Source organism: Tauraco erythrolophus, chromosome 8 (genome assembly GCF_009769465.1).
Source record: "Tauraco erythrolophus isolate bTauEry1 chromosome 8, bTauEry1.pri, whole genome shotgun sequence".
NCBI lineage: Eukaryota > Metazoa > Chordata > Aves > Musophagiformes > Musophagidae > Tauraco > Tauraco erythrolophus.
Window position 1 is genome coordinate 31,825,407 of NC_141472.1, and position 15,825 is coordinate 31,841,231.

The 15,825-nt window shown below is 43.1% G+C and overlaps 1 protein-coding gene across 4 annotated transcripts; it reads left to right on the top strand.

Moving 5' to 3' along the window:
• Nucleotides 1–3: 3 nt before the first annotated feature.
• On the top strand, nucleotides 4–14,473 carry EAF2 (ELL associated factor 2). Of its 4 annotated transcripts, XM_086616124.1 has the most exons (7): nucleotides 4–151; nucleotides 2,760–2,772; nucleotides 3,607–3,701; nucleotides 4,388–4,524; nucleotides 5,271–5,416; nucleotides 8,954–9,217; nucleotides 13,628–14,473. In XM_086616124.1, exons 1-7 carry the CDS (start codon nucleotides 38–40, stop codon nucleotides 13,672–13,674), a joined length of 816 nt encoding a protein of 271 aa, XP_086472250.1. In that variant the 5' UTR covers nucleotides 4–37; the 3' UTR covers nucleotides 13,675–14,473. The 4 variants fall into 4 exon arrangements, with proteins under 4 accessions (XP_086472250.1, XP_086472249.1, XP_086472251.1 ...); XM_086616123.1 differs by lacking the exons at nucleotides 4–151; nucleotides 2,760–2,772 and adding an exon at nucleotides 828–968; XM_086616125.1 differs by lacking the exon at nucleotides 4–151 and adding an exon at nucleotides 941–968 and having other exon boundaries at nucleotides 2,541–3,701.
• Nucleotides 14,474–15,825: the final 1,352 nt, after the last annotated feature.

A 15,825-nucleotide genomic window follows, 5' to 3' on the forward strand; every position in this document is an offset into this window, starting at 1 on the left:
TCAGGCTGCGGGTCTCCCCCTGAGGAAAGAAACAAACATGGAGGAAGCCCCATCCACGCTCCCTCGCGGCGCCTCTCCAGGCCGCGGGCAGCGAGACCGGCTCTGCCGGCAGCGCAAGGCTCCGGCAGGGCAGCCCGAGAGAGGCCCCGCGGCGCGGGCAGCGGGAGCGGCCTCGCTGAGGGCCGCCGCCATCACCTCAGCCGCGGGCGGGCGGGGCGGGGCCGTGGCAGGGCGCTGCCTGCCAGCAGGGCGGCGAGGCAGAGGCTCCCGCTCCCACCAGAGGCACCGCAGCGTCCCCGCGGTCCGCGCTAGCGGCGGCCCCGCTGCCGCGGCACCTCCGGGACGACGGATCGCGCAGCGGGGCCGTCAGGGGCGCTCCAAGGGAAGCCCTTCCCCGGCCCCCCCCCCCGCCCGCTCACCGCCGTGCGGGGGCTCCCCCTCTTCTCGGGGGGAACCTCGAGACCGACTCCACCGGCTCCAGCCCGCCCCCTCCCCCGCGCTCCCCTCCCCTCCCAGCTGTGTGGTCGCGGCCGCTCTCCACCAACCAGAGCTCTCCCCTGAAGGAGGAGGGTATCATTTGCATATCCGCGTGCGGGACAGTTCCACTCGTGGAAATCTACCGAGGACTGCCTGGCGGACCAATCCAAGCCCACGCTGCCCGTGACGCACCGCCTGAAGGGGAGGAGCTCCGCCGGCAGCAGCCTATGGGAGCCGGGGTGGGCAGGGCCTACCCTGGCGGGGGGCCGTGTCCCCCCTCCGTGGGGGCGAGTGGGCGTGCCCGGGCGGCGCGAGGGATGTTCGCCGGCGGTGGCGGCGGGGGCCGGCGGGTCTCGCCATGGTCTGAGGCGCGCTCCGAGGCGCCGCGATGAACGGGGCGGTTCCGTCGCTTTTCGACCCCAAGGAGCGCGTGTTGAAGCTGGGCGAGAGCTTCGAGAAGCAGCCGCGCTGCGCCTTCCACACCGTCCGCTGTGAGCGCGGGGTGGCGGCGGCCCCTCGGGGCTCCGTGGGGCGCGGGGGCGGGAGCGCCGGCCGGGCAGGTGCCGCGGAGCGGCTTAGCCTCGCTGGCGGGGTCCGGGTGCGAGGGAGGGCGGGCATGGCGCGGCGGGCGGCCGGCCGGGCGCTGCGGGGGGAGAGGGGCAGCGTGGCGAAACTACCGCGGGCTTTGGTCGCGCTGCGGCCGGGCTCGGGGCCGCCGCGCTCGGGCAGGCACCGAGGCCGTCCTGTGGGGAAGCGTCTCTGTTCGGTACCGGCAGGTCCCACCGGCAGCCTGATGGGCGCCGGAATAGCGATCGGCTGCGCGGGCGAGGCCCGGGGCGCTGAAAGGAGTTGCCCGCCCCCCGTCGTCCCGGGATCCTGGGGCACACCTGGGAACCGGGTCCCTACGACTAGGGTGCTGGTCCGGGATTTCGGGAGCCATGCGGCGCGGATCAGGTTTCGGTCGCTCCCGACAGCGTGTCGCTGGGCAGGCGAACGGCCATTGTACGTGCCCCAGTCCTGCCCCGCGCTGCTTTCCGGGCACCAACACCTTTTGCCCCTCGCTAGTGTCTCGATGCGGTTCTGCTGAAAACCGAATTGGGCCGAAGCTCTGGCTTTGCCCTCTTTGCTCGTGCTTAGTTTTTCGAAGTTAAGTGCAATTCAGCAATCAAAGGTTCAAGAAACTGTTAATCACGAAGCTGGTATACCCTCCCTGAGTACATAATTGCTATCGGGAGAGGTGTGTGCTCAAAGATTCTGAGGGTAGCTAGGAAACAAATGCTCTTAGGATTGTAGTTCTGGTAATTTAGGACTGCTGCTACTGGTTCTGATGTCTTCTTATTTATAGACTGATCCCCAAGATTCAGTCTCACGTACGTTCTCTGGAGAATGTCCTGTATGCTTTCGCGCAGCGCAGCGGGATGTGTAATGTGCTTTCTGTGAGCAAATGGAACGGCACTTAGTAGGATTGTCTGCAGCAGTGGGAGAGGAGGAAAGGGGAGGGAGCGGGCAAAAGCTATAAATGGATTTAAACAAGTGCTGTAACTTGAAATTTACCCTAATTTTAAAGACAACTAAAAACCACGTCTGGTACATCCTACCCTTACGATTTCTTGCTGACTCCCGTAACTTGATGATTTGTTCTGAAATCTGTTTTGAAATCTGTCTTCCTTTCCAACAAATGAGACACAGAAACTGGCACGTTCATCAGTTCTGTCAAATGCGCATGCAAAAATGTCCTTCTCTGACACCTGAAGTTTTTGTCAACAAATGAGTAAAGGGGAAGACATCTCGTTAAAAGATCAGAAGTCTGTTTATGGACACGGCAATCAGTATCTTAATTTTCTATAGTATTAACCACTGAGCAGCTGTATATTGAAGCAAACATTCTCTAATTCAGTGAGAAACTTTGGAACTATTTATGCTTATTGCTGTGAGATGACATGTAGGGTTTTGCCAAAAACCAGGTTAGCAGGGTCTGTTACCTGTGGCTTAGCTCAAAGCCTTCTGCTGTGTACGTAGTCCTGCCCACCAGCTCTTGAAGCTTGGTTTTCTTGCCCAGTTAGTGTGCAAGCTGGAGCCAGGGTTCCCAGCTGTGGTCTGTGCCGCCTGGCCAGTGGGTTACGGTCGGTGTGACTGAACTGGGAAGCTCCCCAGAATGCTGCTGCCTGTGACCAGCGGTGGGTGACGTGACAGGTTGCAAGGTAAGGATCGCGTGCAGTGCTGTGGCCGAGCCGTCTCTGGGGTCCCCTTGATGTGCCTGGTCCCCCCGTGCCACTCCCCAGCAGCGGGCACCAGGCATCCCTGGGGTGCAAGACTGGCTCTGCGTTTGCTGGAACCAGGGGTTCAAACCCACACGTGTTACCACGTGCCTTGCAGAGCCTCTTGATGCCGTCCTATCTCTCTAGATCTGTGCAGGCAGGCCTTGTAGCTGGAGCCCTTCCCAATTCATTTGTGGTGGAAATAATATATTATAGATAATAGTATGCTACATGGCTGCAATGCTGATGCCTGACCACGTGCTCATTTTCAGTGTCTAGATTTTTGAAAAGGACCAGAAATTGGTATCTTTTATTTGAAACTTATTTGAATCAATACTTTAGATGTTGAAAAAGACAAAAAGGAAATAAATATTTAATTGGGAAATAATCTCACTTTTGTCAAAAGTAGATCTACTGAAACTCAGGTTTTGGTCAGCTTCTGACATGCATGTTATAGTAAAATCAGAAACAGATAGAGAAATGGATACTGATGATTGATGTCGTTCTTTGCATTGTCTGTGTCTCCCATGTTTGGGATCAACGTCTTCAAGAACTATTTATTGATTTTTCTGAAAGTAATTATTTGAGGATTTATTTTTTAAATATAACACAGCTTATTCAGCCTCTTTATCCATTAAGGCCTAAAAGCATTTTTCTAATTTTAACCAGAAGATTTTAATGCTTATACTGAATCTTGAGAAAACCATCCTGACTTTGAATTTTACTGACATGGAATGATCTGCTCAGGGCAATGAGAGAAGATACACTAGCAAAAAAAGGCTTTAACTTAACAGCCTCCAACTGCACTTAAAAGGTGTCTAATAAGATTCCTGAAAAGCCTGTTAATAATCCAGGTTGTTTTTCTGTTTAGATGACTTTAAGCCTGCATCTATTGATATGTCCTGTGAAGGAGACCTTGAAGTTGGCAAAGGTGAACAGGTGACAATAACACTGCCAAATATTGAGGTGAGTGGGCTGGCTGAAGAGTGGAGGGCCTAAGGAAATTATTTCTTTCATTGTCATGAGCATATACTGAATATAGAAAGACATGAAGTTTAGTGCTGTTTCAGAGCTGCTTGTGTGATTTTTGGAGTAGAAAAACAGTTGGTCCAAGAATGGAAAATTACAAAAGACCTAAAGGTTAAGCAGCTGCACTGTAACTTTAAGTGTATTCACCACGTTGGAAATACACTGTAGGATGACCCAGAAGTGTTGAGTACACAAAAAAAAGTTTCATGTGGATGTTGGCAGTGCAAGTTTCCCCTTGGTATTTATTGCTCTAGTGCAGTTCTAAAGCAGGAAAGACTGGAAAGGGAAAATTTACTACCTGCCATGCTTTACTGCTCTGCTGATATGGTAACTGAAACCCCTTTTGGTAAAAGGAGTCCTACAGTGAGCATGTTCTCAGTGGGAAATAGGCATTTAATCAGTTTCAAACTAAGCTAAGCTGGGTGAAATCCCCTTCCAGTTAAACACCAGCTGCTTTTGGTCATGGCTACGGTGAATCTAATTTGAATTAACCAATAACATTTTTAAAGGCTAGAAATGATCACTTTTAGTGAACTCGTCATCCCTCTGATGGATTGCTGTTTTGAAGAAAAAAAAAAAAAAAGACTACAGAGGTAACCCTTACTGGACTTCTGATTTAACAGGGCTCAACTCCACCAGTGACTGTGTTCAAGGGCTCAAAGAAGCCGTACCTGAAAGAATGTATCTTAATTATCAACCATGACACAGGAGAATGTCGGCTAGAGAAACTTAGTAGCAACATCACTGTGAAAAAAACCAGGTGGGTGATTTACAGGAGAAACAGCTGTGCTTTGCTCGTTGTGAAAATCGATTTGTTAATGAATCTAAATTGAGATACATAACTATCCGTTACTATTTTTAGTAAAACATCATTTTTAGAAAGTACCCGGCCTTGTTCAATAGAGTGGAAAGCCTGCTTTCTCAGTGCGTTGACTTCAGCTTTCGAGTCTTGACTGGCAGAAGAAATGGGAATATTTGTTGGTTTTGTGGGTTTTTTTAAACTAAAAAATCTCATGTTGTTGAAAGAGATGGTAACTATTTTCTGATGAGTTTGGAGGGGGGGGATAATCTGTTTGGAAAGTAGCTTGCCTACTGTCTTCTGACTTCTAGAGGAGGAAATAAAAAAAGGTAAATTCTCTGGCATGTTTCAGTAGTATTAATGGCTTATTTTTCTCATACCAAGTTTGGTTGTATTTTTTTTTTCCCTGCTATTGAGTCCATATAAGTAATTTCTAGCAGAATTATTATTAAGTGATCCTAGGTAGCCAGGTATAAAAACAAAACAACTGACAAAGGGTTAAAAAGTTATTAGCACTGTATTAAACCCCAATTTTTAATCCATCTATATATAACTATATGCCAGTATATAACGTGCCTAGAAATCTAATGATGCTATTTAGAAAGGCATGACAAATAATTCCGTATCTTAAGGTACTGTATCCCCTGTGTTGTAGCTTTTTCCGTTGTATCTTCTAGTAATTAAAAATCTTTTGCTTTCACACACAGAGCTGAAGGAAGCAGTAAAGTACAGTCTCGCATAGAGCAGCAACAGCAGCAAATGCGAAACGCAACTAAGGTTCCAAACAATGTTAAAAATTCTCCGCCAAAAGAAAAGATGTTTCTGTCTTCTCCTATGGATGATATTGAACGAGGTAAGCTCCACTGGCATATAAGTTTCAGAAACTTTGCTCTTAACTAGCAATCAGCTTTTAAAGACCTCAGGGTCTTCGTGTGGTTCTTGGTTTGTGTTTTTTTTTATTTGAAGCTGATCACTGGAAGCTGATTATGTAAGCACTTTACCCTGATATGGAAATGACCACTCTGGCTCAAGTGGTAACAAAGCAATATTTGAAACTTGCTATGGTAAAAAAATCAGATGAACCATTAAGCTTAATAATACCAAGGGTCCCACTGCTTTCACTCCTTGATTCTGTTTTCAGCTGCTACTTTGATCAAGAATGTAGTTGGTTGTATTGTGGCACTGGAACCAACTGAGTCATTTCCATTTGGATGCCACTCCTCATTCTTTCTCTGCGCTCAGCAGATGTACAGGTTACAATGCTTTGCAACCCACAATACATTTTAAATTACCAGATAAGACCTTGTGAAAGATGAGGTTCCAATGAAAAATACAGCTAAAAACCTGCATAAATCAACCCTTGAACAGCGCTATGTACTGTATTCCTGAGAGACTGATTTGGTGTGACTCTCGTGTTTCACTTGATAGGAGGCTGTATTTCCTTTTACAGGAAAGGGAAGATGGCAGGTGGTAATTACTTGCTACAGAAATGCTGACAGGTGGCAGTTTCATTGACTGGAATTGACATCTGCCTCCCAAGATGTTCTGAATTCCTTTAAACAGTTTGGTTTTTTTTTCTCAGATGTGACATTATGAAGGTTTTTTTTTCTTCCATTTTGGTTGTAAACTCTGACCAGAAATCTATACCACAGAACAGTACTAGAATACATCTAAGGTTGCAAAGAGGAAGGAGTACTTGAGTGCATAGAATAAAATTACGCTTTTTCTTGGTGGTCCGTTGTTTGGGGGTGAGTGGTGGTTTCAAACATATTGCAATCACCAAAGCGGCTGCCAACATGTATCAGACTCTTGTGTAGTGCCAGTCCAACTGAATACTAATAAAGAATGTAGAATAATTGACAAATAGGGATGGTAGGGACCTTTTAAAGTCATCTAGTCCGTCCTTCTGTCCTAAAGTCAGATTTCTGACATAATTTTTTTAACCTGTTCTTAAAGCCTTCCAGTGACAAATCCTGTGTTCTCTCCGGCAATCCATCCCAGGGCTTTGCTCTCTGTACTGTTCAGGTTTTTCCTAGTAAATAATCTGACAGTAAGCCTATTACTACTTTCATATTTATCATGCAAGTATAGACCAGATTAATCTGCTGCTTTTGAGCAGTCCTTCATATAATCAGAAGCTGCTATGTCTTTCCCATTCTTTACGCAAAATGATGCCAGCTGGTTCAGTCTTTCCTTAGTGGTTAAGTTTTCCAGATCCCCGATTCATTGTCACTCTCCTTTAGCTATCTTACAATGACTCCAGAAGCTTCCTGAAGTATAGTGCCTAAATACATTTACTGTTTTAGATAAGGTTTTAGTAGTGCTGAGTTGAGCAAGAAGACCATCTTAGAGGCACTATTCATCTTTATACACAAAGACCAAATGTTGTTACGTCCCAGTGTAATGCTTGCCATTTCTACCACAACACGGTACGGTAGAACTATGCGTAGTGATCCACTGTAAGTCACAGACTCTTCAGAAGTGTTGCCTACTTAATCATCCATCATCCTGTGGTTGTGTAACTCACTATTCCTGCTTAAGTATGCTATGTTGAACTTGTTACTGACTTTGTTTTGTTGAGTGGGGGGAAGGATCACTCTACCTTTGTCCTGCAGTATACATACAACTCTTGCTTCACTGTTTGAAAATACCTAATTTAAATTCTGTAAGATTAAATTCCTTCAAAATTCAAGGCAGAGATCTTATTCCTCTGTTTTCGGTATTAACTGTTAGCCTCTCATTTAAAATTTTTCTCTTATTAGACATTAGTAAGAGCAGGGAGGAAGTGGAATTAAGTCCATCGGACTTGAGTGGTTATCTTTCAGTTAGCTTACAGCTCCAGATGTGTGGTAGATCGGTTGTTTTGTCAGCATTTCTTCTCTAGAACTAATTTTTGCCTTAGCTTTTCTGGCTTCTTTTCTGTCCTTAAGCTGTTCTCTTATACATCGCTCAGTAACAGGAGGATGCTTCCTTCTCCTAGCCTCCTTCTCCTTTCCCTATGTTTGAGTCAGCCAGTGTGATCTTTTATTGTACTTTCTGTTCTTCCTTGCCATTGGGTTAGTTTGTCCTTGTAGCTGTAGCCACTCTACTTCAGGTGACATTTTTCCTGAACACTGTTTTCCTTTAGACTGGCCTTTGATAAGGCTGACTGGCCTAAGCACCTTTCCTTTAGAGTGGCCTTTGATAACACAGAATTGGAAGGCTTCATGGAAGTTTGTTTGCGCTTATTCCTTTCTTCTCTTGATTAAGGTCTGAGCTGTCTTGCATCTTGGTGACTTTCATCTTCAACCTGTTCTTCTATATTGGGTAAATTTGAAGTGAGATGAGCCAGTCTCCTACTGGCTTTTTATGTCTGCTATATCAAAGCTGTTCCTGAAGTATTCCAAGTGCTTGTAAGACCATCTTAACAAATGTCTGGGTAGTTACGGTCTTGCGTAATGATGAACTTATGCACTCTGGATAACTCCTCAAGTCGCTGTAGAAAACCTCCATCCACCATGATTCAGTGGTCTGTTGCAGACTTCTTGCTTCAGCAGCACCCTATTCTGCACCATTATTATGTGTACGCTTTCTGCAAGACTTGCCTTCCTCTGTGTGTTGGACTTCGGCTGGTATAAATTAAAAACGCATAATGTACAGGATGATTGATCCGGTCATACTCTCCTAAATATTATTGCAGTCAGGTGAGTTATTTCATCAAGGATGCAAGTTGGTTGAGTCAGTTTGAGCTGGTAATTTCCAGTATTCCTTGTCTACCTCTTGTTGTTCTAGATTTCCTCCCACCAATCCATAAAGAGAACCAGGATTTGGTGGAGTCTTCCTAATAGTAAACTGTAAACGGTTATTCTTTGGATATTCTCGTGCTCAATATGGTTTTGAGCAAAATATCACACAGTCCAAACAAGTGTCTTGATCGTAACGCTGAACTGCTGGGAGGCATTTCGGGTGCAGCTGCAGACATTTTACAGCTCACTTATCTGTGTGATTGTAACTGCAGTTTTCAGTCAGTGAAAGGCATCTTCAAGAGTGCTAAGGAAAAAACAGAAGGCTTGCTAGCTGCAGAAATTAAAGGCTATGTGGGATGCACTACCCTGTGGAATGTGGGGTTAGCATTTGGGTTCACAGTCACCCTTGTTCTGATGCTTCCCTTGAAAGGGAGAAAGTGCCCAAGCTACGAGAGAAGAAAACCACATGACAGGCTGGATGCTTGCTTCTGCCCTTTTCTTTGTTCTAGAGTTTTGGTGGTTTTGGTTTGATTTTATTCTTTTTTAGTTGCTATAATGCATATGCCCGATTTTCTGTTGTTGATTTTTTTCTTTTTAATTTTTTTTTCTCCTTATATTTCAATTATAATGAATGTTAACTGAGAACCAAATTATATTGTTTGCAGAGCTAAAAGCAGAAGCCAGTATCATGGACCAGCTGAGTAGCTCTGACAGTTCATCTGACTCTAAAAGTTCTTCATCCTCTTCAAGTAGTGAAAATAGTTCTAGTGATTCTGAAGATGAGGAAACGAAGCCTTCTCTTCCTATGTCAATGCCGTATTTGCAACCACAGCCTGCTGTGTCTGCCATACCACAGCAGGCTGTCCCTGACAAAGATGCCAGTCATAACAGATCCCAAGAGAGCAGTGGTCATATGATGAATACACTACGTAAGTACAAAGGCTGTGCTTTTCTTAGTGCACAATTCCAGACATCAAGATTCTGAAAGGAAACCATATTGTTTTTCAGTATGTCTCTGTTATAATTAAAACTGTGGGAAGTGATGCTAGGGTTTGATTGTTCAGCAGCAGTCTGAATTAAATGCTGGGCTAGAAGGTTCTTGGTCCCCAGAGATACTAAATTAAAGCTGATGCAGCTGAAAATATTTCCTAAGCTCTTCTGGCATCCTCCCAGCTATATACATTGGGACTGGAGAACAGCAATTTTGTATTGAAAATACCTGAACTAACAGGGCACTCCCAAAAATGTGCGTATAATTTCTTGGGTAGAACTACAGGAAAGATAGTATACTGGCAATGCTCAGAATTGCAGAAGAGGTGGTGTACTCTTAGCTACTTCAGTTACTATTGTTCATGGCACCGTTCCACTGGGTGACATGGCAAAACTGGCCTTTGCATATAAGGAAGGAGGCGATTTGCTTTCACATGATAATATCTTATTCCACCCGTTCAGGCAACTGAAAACATATTTTGAAGAGTAGCTGTGATGTCCCACAAGAAGTGGTTGCTGTGCAGCCTGGAACTGAATGCTCAGTGTATTCAAAAAAGGACAGTTCAGACAGAAAAATCCCACTAGGTAGAGAATGTTAAGTTCGCTACCTATAAATAGCAGGAGTATTCAGACATAGAAGTGAGTATTCAGCTATAGCGACTCTTTAAAAATGATTACGTTTTTAATTAGGTGCTTAGCTGCAGGCTCCTGGTTTGAAGAGATTCCCATCAACCCTGGTTCGCAGCCTAAGATCTAGGTTTATCATTTATATGTAAACTTATTACACTGAAATTTTAGACTCTGGCAGATCTACTTTTATTTCAGTACTTAGTGGATAACATGAACAGGGTTTTTTTTGCAGCTAGTATTTAAATAATTAAATATCTGTGCTGGTTACTTGTGTAGTGCATGAACAAAAAAGATCAGACTGAATAGTTCTGTGACTTGGTGTGCAGAGGACTAAATGCTGCTTTCATTTTACTGTCACTGTAGAGAGCAATGTCTTCGTGTTTATAATTTACGTAACTTCAGAGCACGCCATTTATTTCAACCCTTATTCATAAATGGGATTTCCCGTTCTTCATGCTTTAGGTAAAACTGTTATGAAAACGAGATTACGCTCTATCCCCAGTGACAGAATCTCAGCTGGCAAAGCTTCCCCTGAGAAGTACACTTAGAGGTATAAGTGGCCAAGTCCACCAGTTCCAACAGTCATAGTGAGAAAATGCTGATTAAAACATGACATCATCAGAACTGTTACAGGGGAAGTTGGTGGCTTCATGGTGCTTGAAAAGCATGTCGACAGGTAGAACCTCTGTCTGCAGCATCAAGCCTTGGGCTTGACAGTTTGAATTTGCTTAGATCTTTAGCTTAATCCCATTTACTTCTATTATGGTTACAGATGCATTTACTGCTGAAAACAATTCTATACTCAACTTCCAGTACAGTTAACACTTAAACTTCAACTAGACAATTTCAAGGAGAATGTGTTTCTCTAGCTCGATTGCTGAGGGAATTTGGCAGGAGAGTGAAACCTGGAGGAACTAAATGGATAGCACATGGTTCTAGCTTGAGTGGCAAGAGTTCTCAGTCGGGGTCCTGTACACTCATTCCTTCCATGTCAAATTGTGTTTTACAAAAATAAAATATTGAATCAACGAATGTCAGCGCAAGCTGTTTGCTTGTCTAATCCTGTTTTGAGGTTTGACCACTTACGTGCGTGACTAGTTTTGTGCACCTCTGTAGAATCGGAGCCATACTGGGTAATTAGTGAAGTTTTCTTTTGGTTTGTTGTGTGCAGGCAGAAAGGGGGGATGGGCAGGAGAGCAGAGTTTCATCCTGCATGTAGAAATCATACAGCTGAGGTTTTGTGGAACTTGGAAAATGCAGGAGGTGGTGTCTAGAGCATGGTAACCAAATACTTCTGTCAGATATACATAATCTACCTCTTCAGGAATCTGGGGCTCAAGACTGCCCCTCACCCCCAAAATACTGCTTCTTCCCCTTTCTACCTTCAGAAGGTGATTCTATAGGCTCTCAACTTGCCTTATAACAAAGTTGGTAAATGGTGGCACTAATGAATCTGTTCTTCATAAATATTTGATCATATGTTGCTTTACGTCTACTTTTAGCTTAAATGAGAGTTATGCTAAATAAAGTAATTTTCCAAAGAAAAGCCAGCATACATTGACTCTTCTGGGGCCTTGTGTTACGTACATAGGATTCTGCACAACTTCACTTCTTTTAATACTTGGTGCTGGTACAAGCAGCTAGTGAGGAGATAATTTTCCCTTGTACTAGTTTTGGTGTTGGTGTGACCACTAAGATCTGTGAAACATGGGTCACTCCTGTGAGTTTCCCCGTCCCCTATAACTTGCAAGAATTCAGTTTAATGTACCATAGTCATTGACTTAAAGGTTTAGGAAATGTCGTAGTTTGCAGTGCAATCTGTTTCCCCAATTAATATTGCTAATAAGCAATTTGCACTGTGAAAACTGAATTCAACAGTTTTCCCCACTTTATTGCTGCCTCATAAGTACAATAGAGTCTAGATGTTTCTTCAGAGTCCTAGTTAAATGAACTGTCCATTCTTGCACCAAACCCATCTGAAAACTGCCAACTCTAGTCTTTGTTATTTTGCCATCTCTGAAGTTGTGTTTTGGAGGTAGAGTTACAAAAATGGGTCGTAAAATTTTCCCTGAAGTAAATCCTCATGCATTATTTCTGACTCTGGAATTCTTGCTTTTCCCATCTGCTGGTTTTCACAAGCATTGGTATTTTTGGCTGGTGTTACAGGGTTTGTGTAATTTCTATTAACTATGTTGAAATAACTTTTGAAGGCTGCAGAATTGCTATTTGAAAGGTTATCATCTTCTTTATACTCCCAGTCCTCTCCTAAAGTAGGTAGCGCATAACAGGGCTGGGATTTCTAAGAATTCTCTGTAAGTTTACCTTTGAGTGACAAATGCATGAGTTTAATGTACTAATGCCAGTCTCTGCCTTCAAATATTATTTCTTGGGATAACATACTGTCCTGAGTAATTATTGGAAAATTACTTGATTTTATTCTTTCAAAATTGCTTTTTAAATTGATATTAAAATAATATGGCTGTAAATGTTCTCTCTTTGTAGAGGATTGTCTACACTAGTACTTTAAAGATTGCTGGAAGCCACCATCTTCACTATTCTTGTCTTATATAAAGTGTTTTCTGTTTTGTTGCAGAGAATCATGTACCACTTTCTAAGCTTTAGTGATGACATAGTGGAAAACAAAGGCAGGCTAAATGCAGCCATGTTAAAGACTTCAGTGTTCTGGCAGAAATGATATGCCTGGTAACAAAAGATCCAATCCTAGTGTCTTGTTGGGTTTACCCTCTTGAGGTTACTTTTTCACCCATCTGCAAAAGTGATCTGTGAAGGTTGCTGCAGCTGAGGAAAGGGCACATGAAAATAGTGTGCCTACTCAGTTTCAGACTTGCAGTGATTTTTCTTTGCCTTTTTAGGCCGTTCCTGTGCAACCTGAGATTTTTTTTTAATGGCTGTTTGGCAAGAGAGGTGTGAATAAAAGCATACTAGTTGGAACAAATTCTTAAAAATGCTTGGGAAGTAGCTAGGTATGATGTGGATTCTGTATAGCATGCTGCTGTATTTTTTGTTAGTTATCCATCATCGTGGAAGGGCTCCTTCCCTCCCACCCCTTAAGCTTATGGACAACCATTGCAAGCATGACGTAGTCTTTCTTCTTACTTCCCCATTTTGAAATATATATAGCTACCAAATTAAAGTGCTGTGTAAAATTTCTTTTGATGTTTTGTTTGTTCACTTGTTCCAAAACCTGTTTGAAATAGTAGGTCACTGATACATCTTTAAATGGTACATCAAAGAGCTGCTCTTCTTGATTGAGACACCACTTTGTTTTCAAGCACAGCTGAGTAGCATTCAGATGTGTTTCAAAAAAATCATCAACTTGTTTTTCACAAAACTGCATTCACCAGCAGTTTTCCCACTTGTGAAGCATGAAAATGTGGGTGGCAAAGATAGCTAGGTGTTGTCTTTTGTGATCTGGTGATTCTAAATGCACTTGTGGCTAATAGGCTAATGGCCTCCTTGCCAAGATTTTAAAATTGTAGAAAAGGCTCTGTCTCTGGGGAGTTTGGTTCTACGCCTATTTATTCTCTTATCATAGAGTGGTTTTGGTTAGAAGGGACCTTCAAAAATCATCTAGTCCAACCCCACCTGACCCGTTTGGTGTTAGTTTCTTGTACGGCTTCAACTGTGAAAGGGAATATCTTGAAAGAAGAAAAGTATTTCCTTGAAAATGACTAATACGATGACTCTCTCTCTTCTAGGAAATGACTTGCAGCTGAGTGAATCTGGAAGCGATAGTGATGACTAAACAAATTTTTGGCCTTAAATGTATCACCTTTTTTGCTAAATATGTCTTAGCATCTGTTTTGCACTAAGATTAGATTACCAGAGACTGGAATGAATGTCCTCGATTTTGATAATAGACATCCTAATTTTCTACTGACACATCTTGTCTATAATACAGCAGCATTGATATCCTGTCAGTGCTATGGTTATGTGTTTATCTTTCAAATTACTGTATTTACAGTAAAATTGTGTATGATCTGATTTTGATTATTTTTGCCTCAGCCACCTGTTTTACTTGAAACTGATTTGTAACAGCTAGTTACTTTATATAAATAGTTATGGAATGGAGAAATTTCTGATATTTATGGAGGCAAGTTTCCTTCCTATCATTTAAACGCTGAATGCTGATCTCACAACTTTGACTTGGAGGGAGTGAAAGGGAGAACAACTAAATGAGGTCTGCTGTGTCAGCTACACTTTTGTTCAGTTCACAGTCCATACCTTTAAGGAAACTGCTGAATAATGTGGTCCCCTAGTGCAGTTACAGTTTACAATTGTTCAACACATTGCTGAATTCTTAATTTCATTGTATTATAGGACTTTATATTTCTGAGCCTCAAGATTCCGAAGGGAACTTGTCTATTCTCTGCCTTTTTTATGTAACTTGAATAGGCTGGTCTTTTTACAACCTTTTTGTATCTAAATTTAGGTAACTGCAGACACAGCAATGAATTTCCTTCATTTAATTCTGTAACAGAAATCAGAAAATTTCTTTGTAGGAGTATAAAAGTAATTTAATAAAGCAATATTTATCGTTTTCATGTGTGTGATTCTTACTGGTTAAGAACTCCACTTTCTGCCTGTAGTAGTCATGCCAGTGAAAGGGGCATGCAAAGAAATAGAAAGCAGTGAAATGGTAGCTAACACAGACTGCCCACCCCGTCTGCAAGACTTAAGTGTTTATTGCTTTGGCCTACATTGAGACAAGCCCTAAGAAGAGCTCACCAAAAGTTTATGGCAGTGCTAGCGTACTGATGAGTGTTTATTACAGCTTATATCCAAATGTCATTGGTAAGTGATACTGTGTTAGACAAGAAAAAGTGTTTGCCTAGTCTTATTTTTCCTCATTTGAAATTGTATTTCAAGACCTGAAGAACTGCAGATAAGAGTCCAAATTTCATCCTGCTACTGAAGAGTTTTGTAACTAACTAGCAAATGTCTGTAGGATGAATTCTTACAAGATAAATCTGCTCAGTCTTGCACAGAAGTCTCCTTTGCTGGATTGGAGTGATTGAATCGCAGCTCTGTGCCTAAACTGTGAGGACTGAATCCTATATGTAAGCCTGAATGTGCAGATGTGAAAAATGCACACTCAGTAAACGTATACCATAGATGGCACTAGACTAGCTTATTCTTTCAACTGTGCTGTAAGTATCAGCTCGTGCTTACCTCTAGAGAGATGAAGAGGCCAAAACCATGTTTACCCCTCACAAAGGAACCTTTATTGGTACCACCAGGCAGAAATGAAATATTGGAAATGCTGTGTTCTGATGCTTCCTCAGCTTGTGCTCTGTACCCTAAACTATGGTACTGGTCCATGCTCTGCACCAGGTAACAGCTTGCTAGTCTTCCAGCTTCCTAAAGTGGGTATCCAAAGAAGGAAAACATTTTCTTGTTTATACTCAAAGGAAAAAGCTCGACTTAATAACCATGGACGAACAGGTCTTTGAGAAGAAAAGGGCTAATAAGCAACCTTGAGGAAGGATGCTACACCATAACCACTGGAAGATACTTGAAACTTTCTCAAGGGAAAGGGTATTGAGTTCTCTGGTGGATCATAGCTGATGGTGTGGGAGCTCTAGCAGAGTACTTGCTTCTTGACACCTGCTGCTAATAAAGTCTGCTAGAGTGATGTGAGGAGCTGAGATGTTGCAGGTAACCTTAGGACTAAGGAGCAGCTCAGTGCCCTAAATAAAGGGGTACATGATAATGCAGTGTTCCAAGCTGAAATGTTCTTTTGCCTTCCTCCTGTCCACAGTGGCTTATTTGCATCAAAGCCTTCCTTCAGGCTAATGCTGAATCTAATTCTAGCCAGAATGCTTTGGGTTTTTTCCTGAGTAAGAGTGCATTCAGGCTGTATGGGAGTAAGTAGATATGTGGAAGTACTGACCAG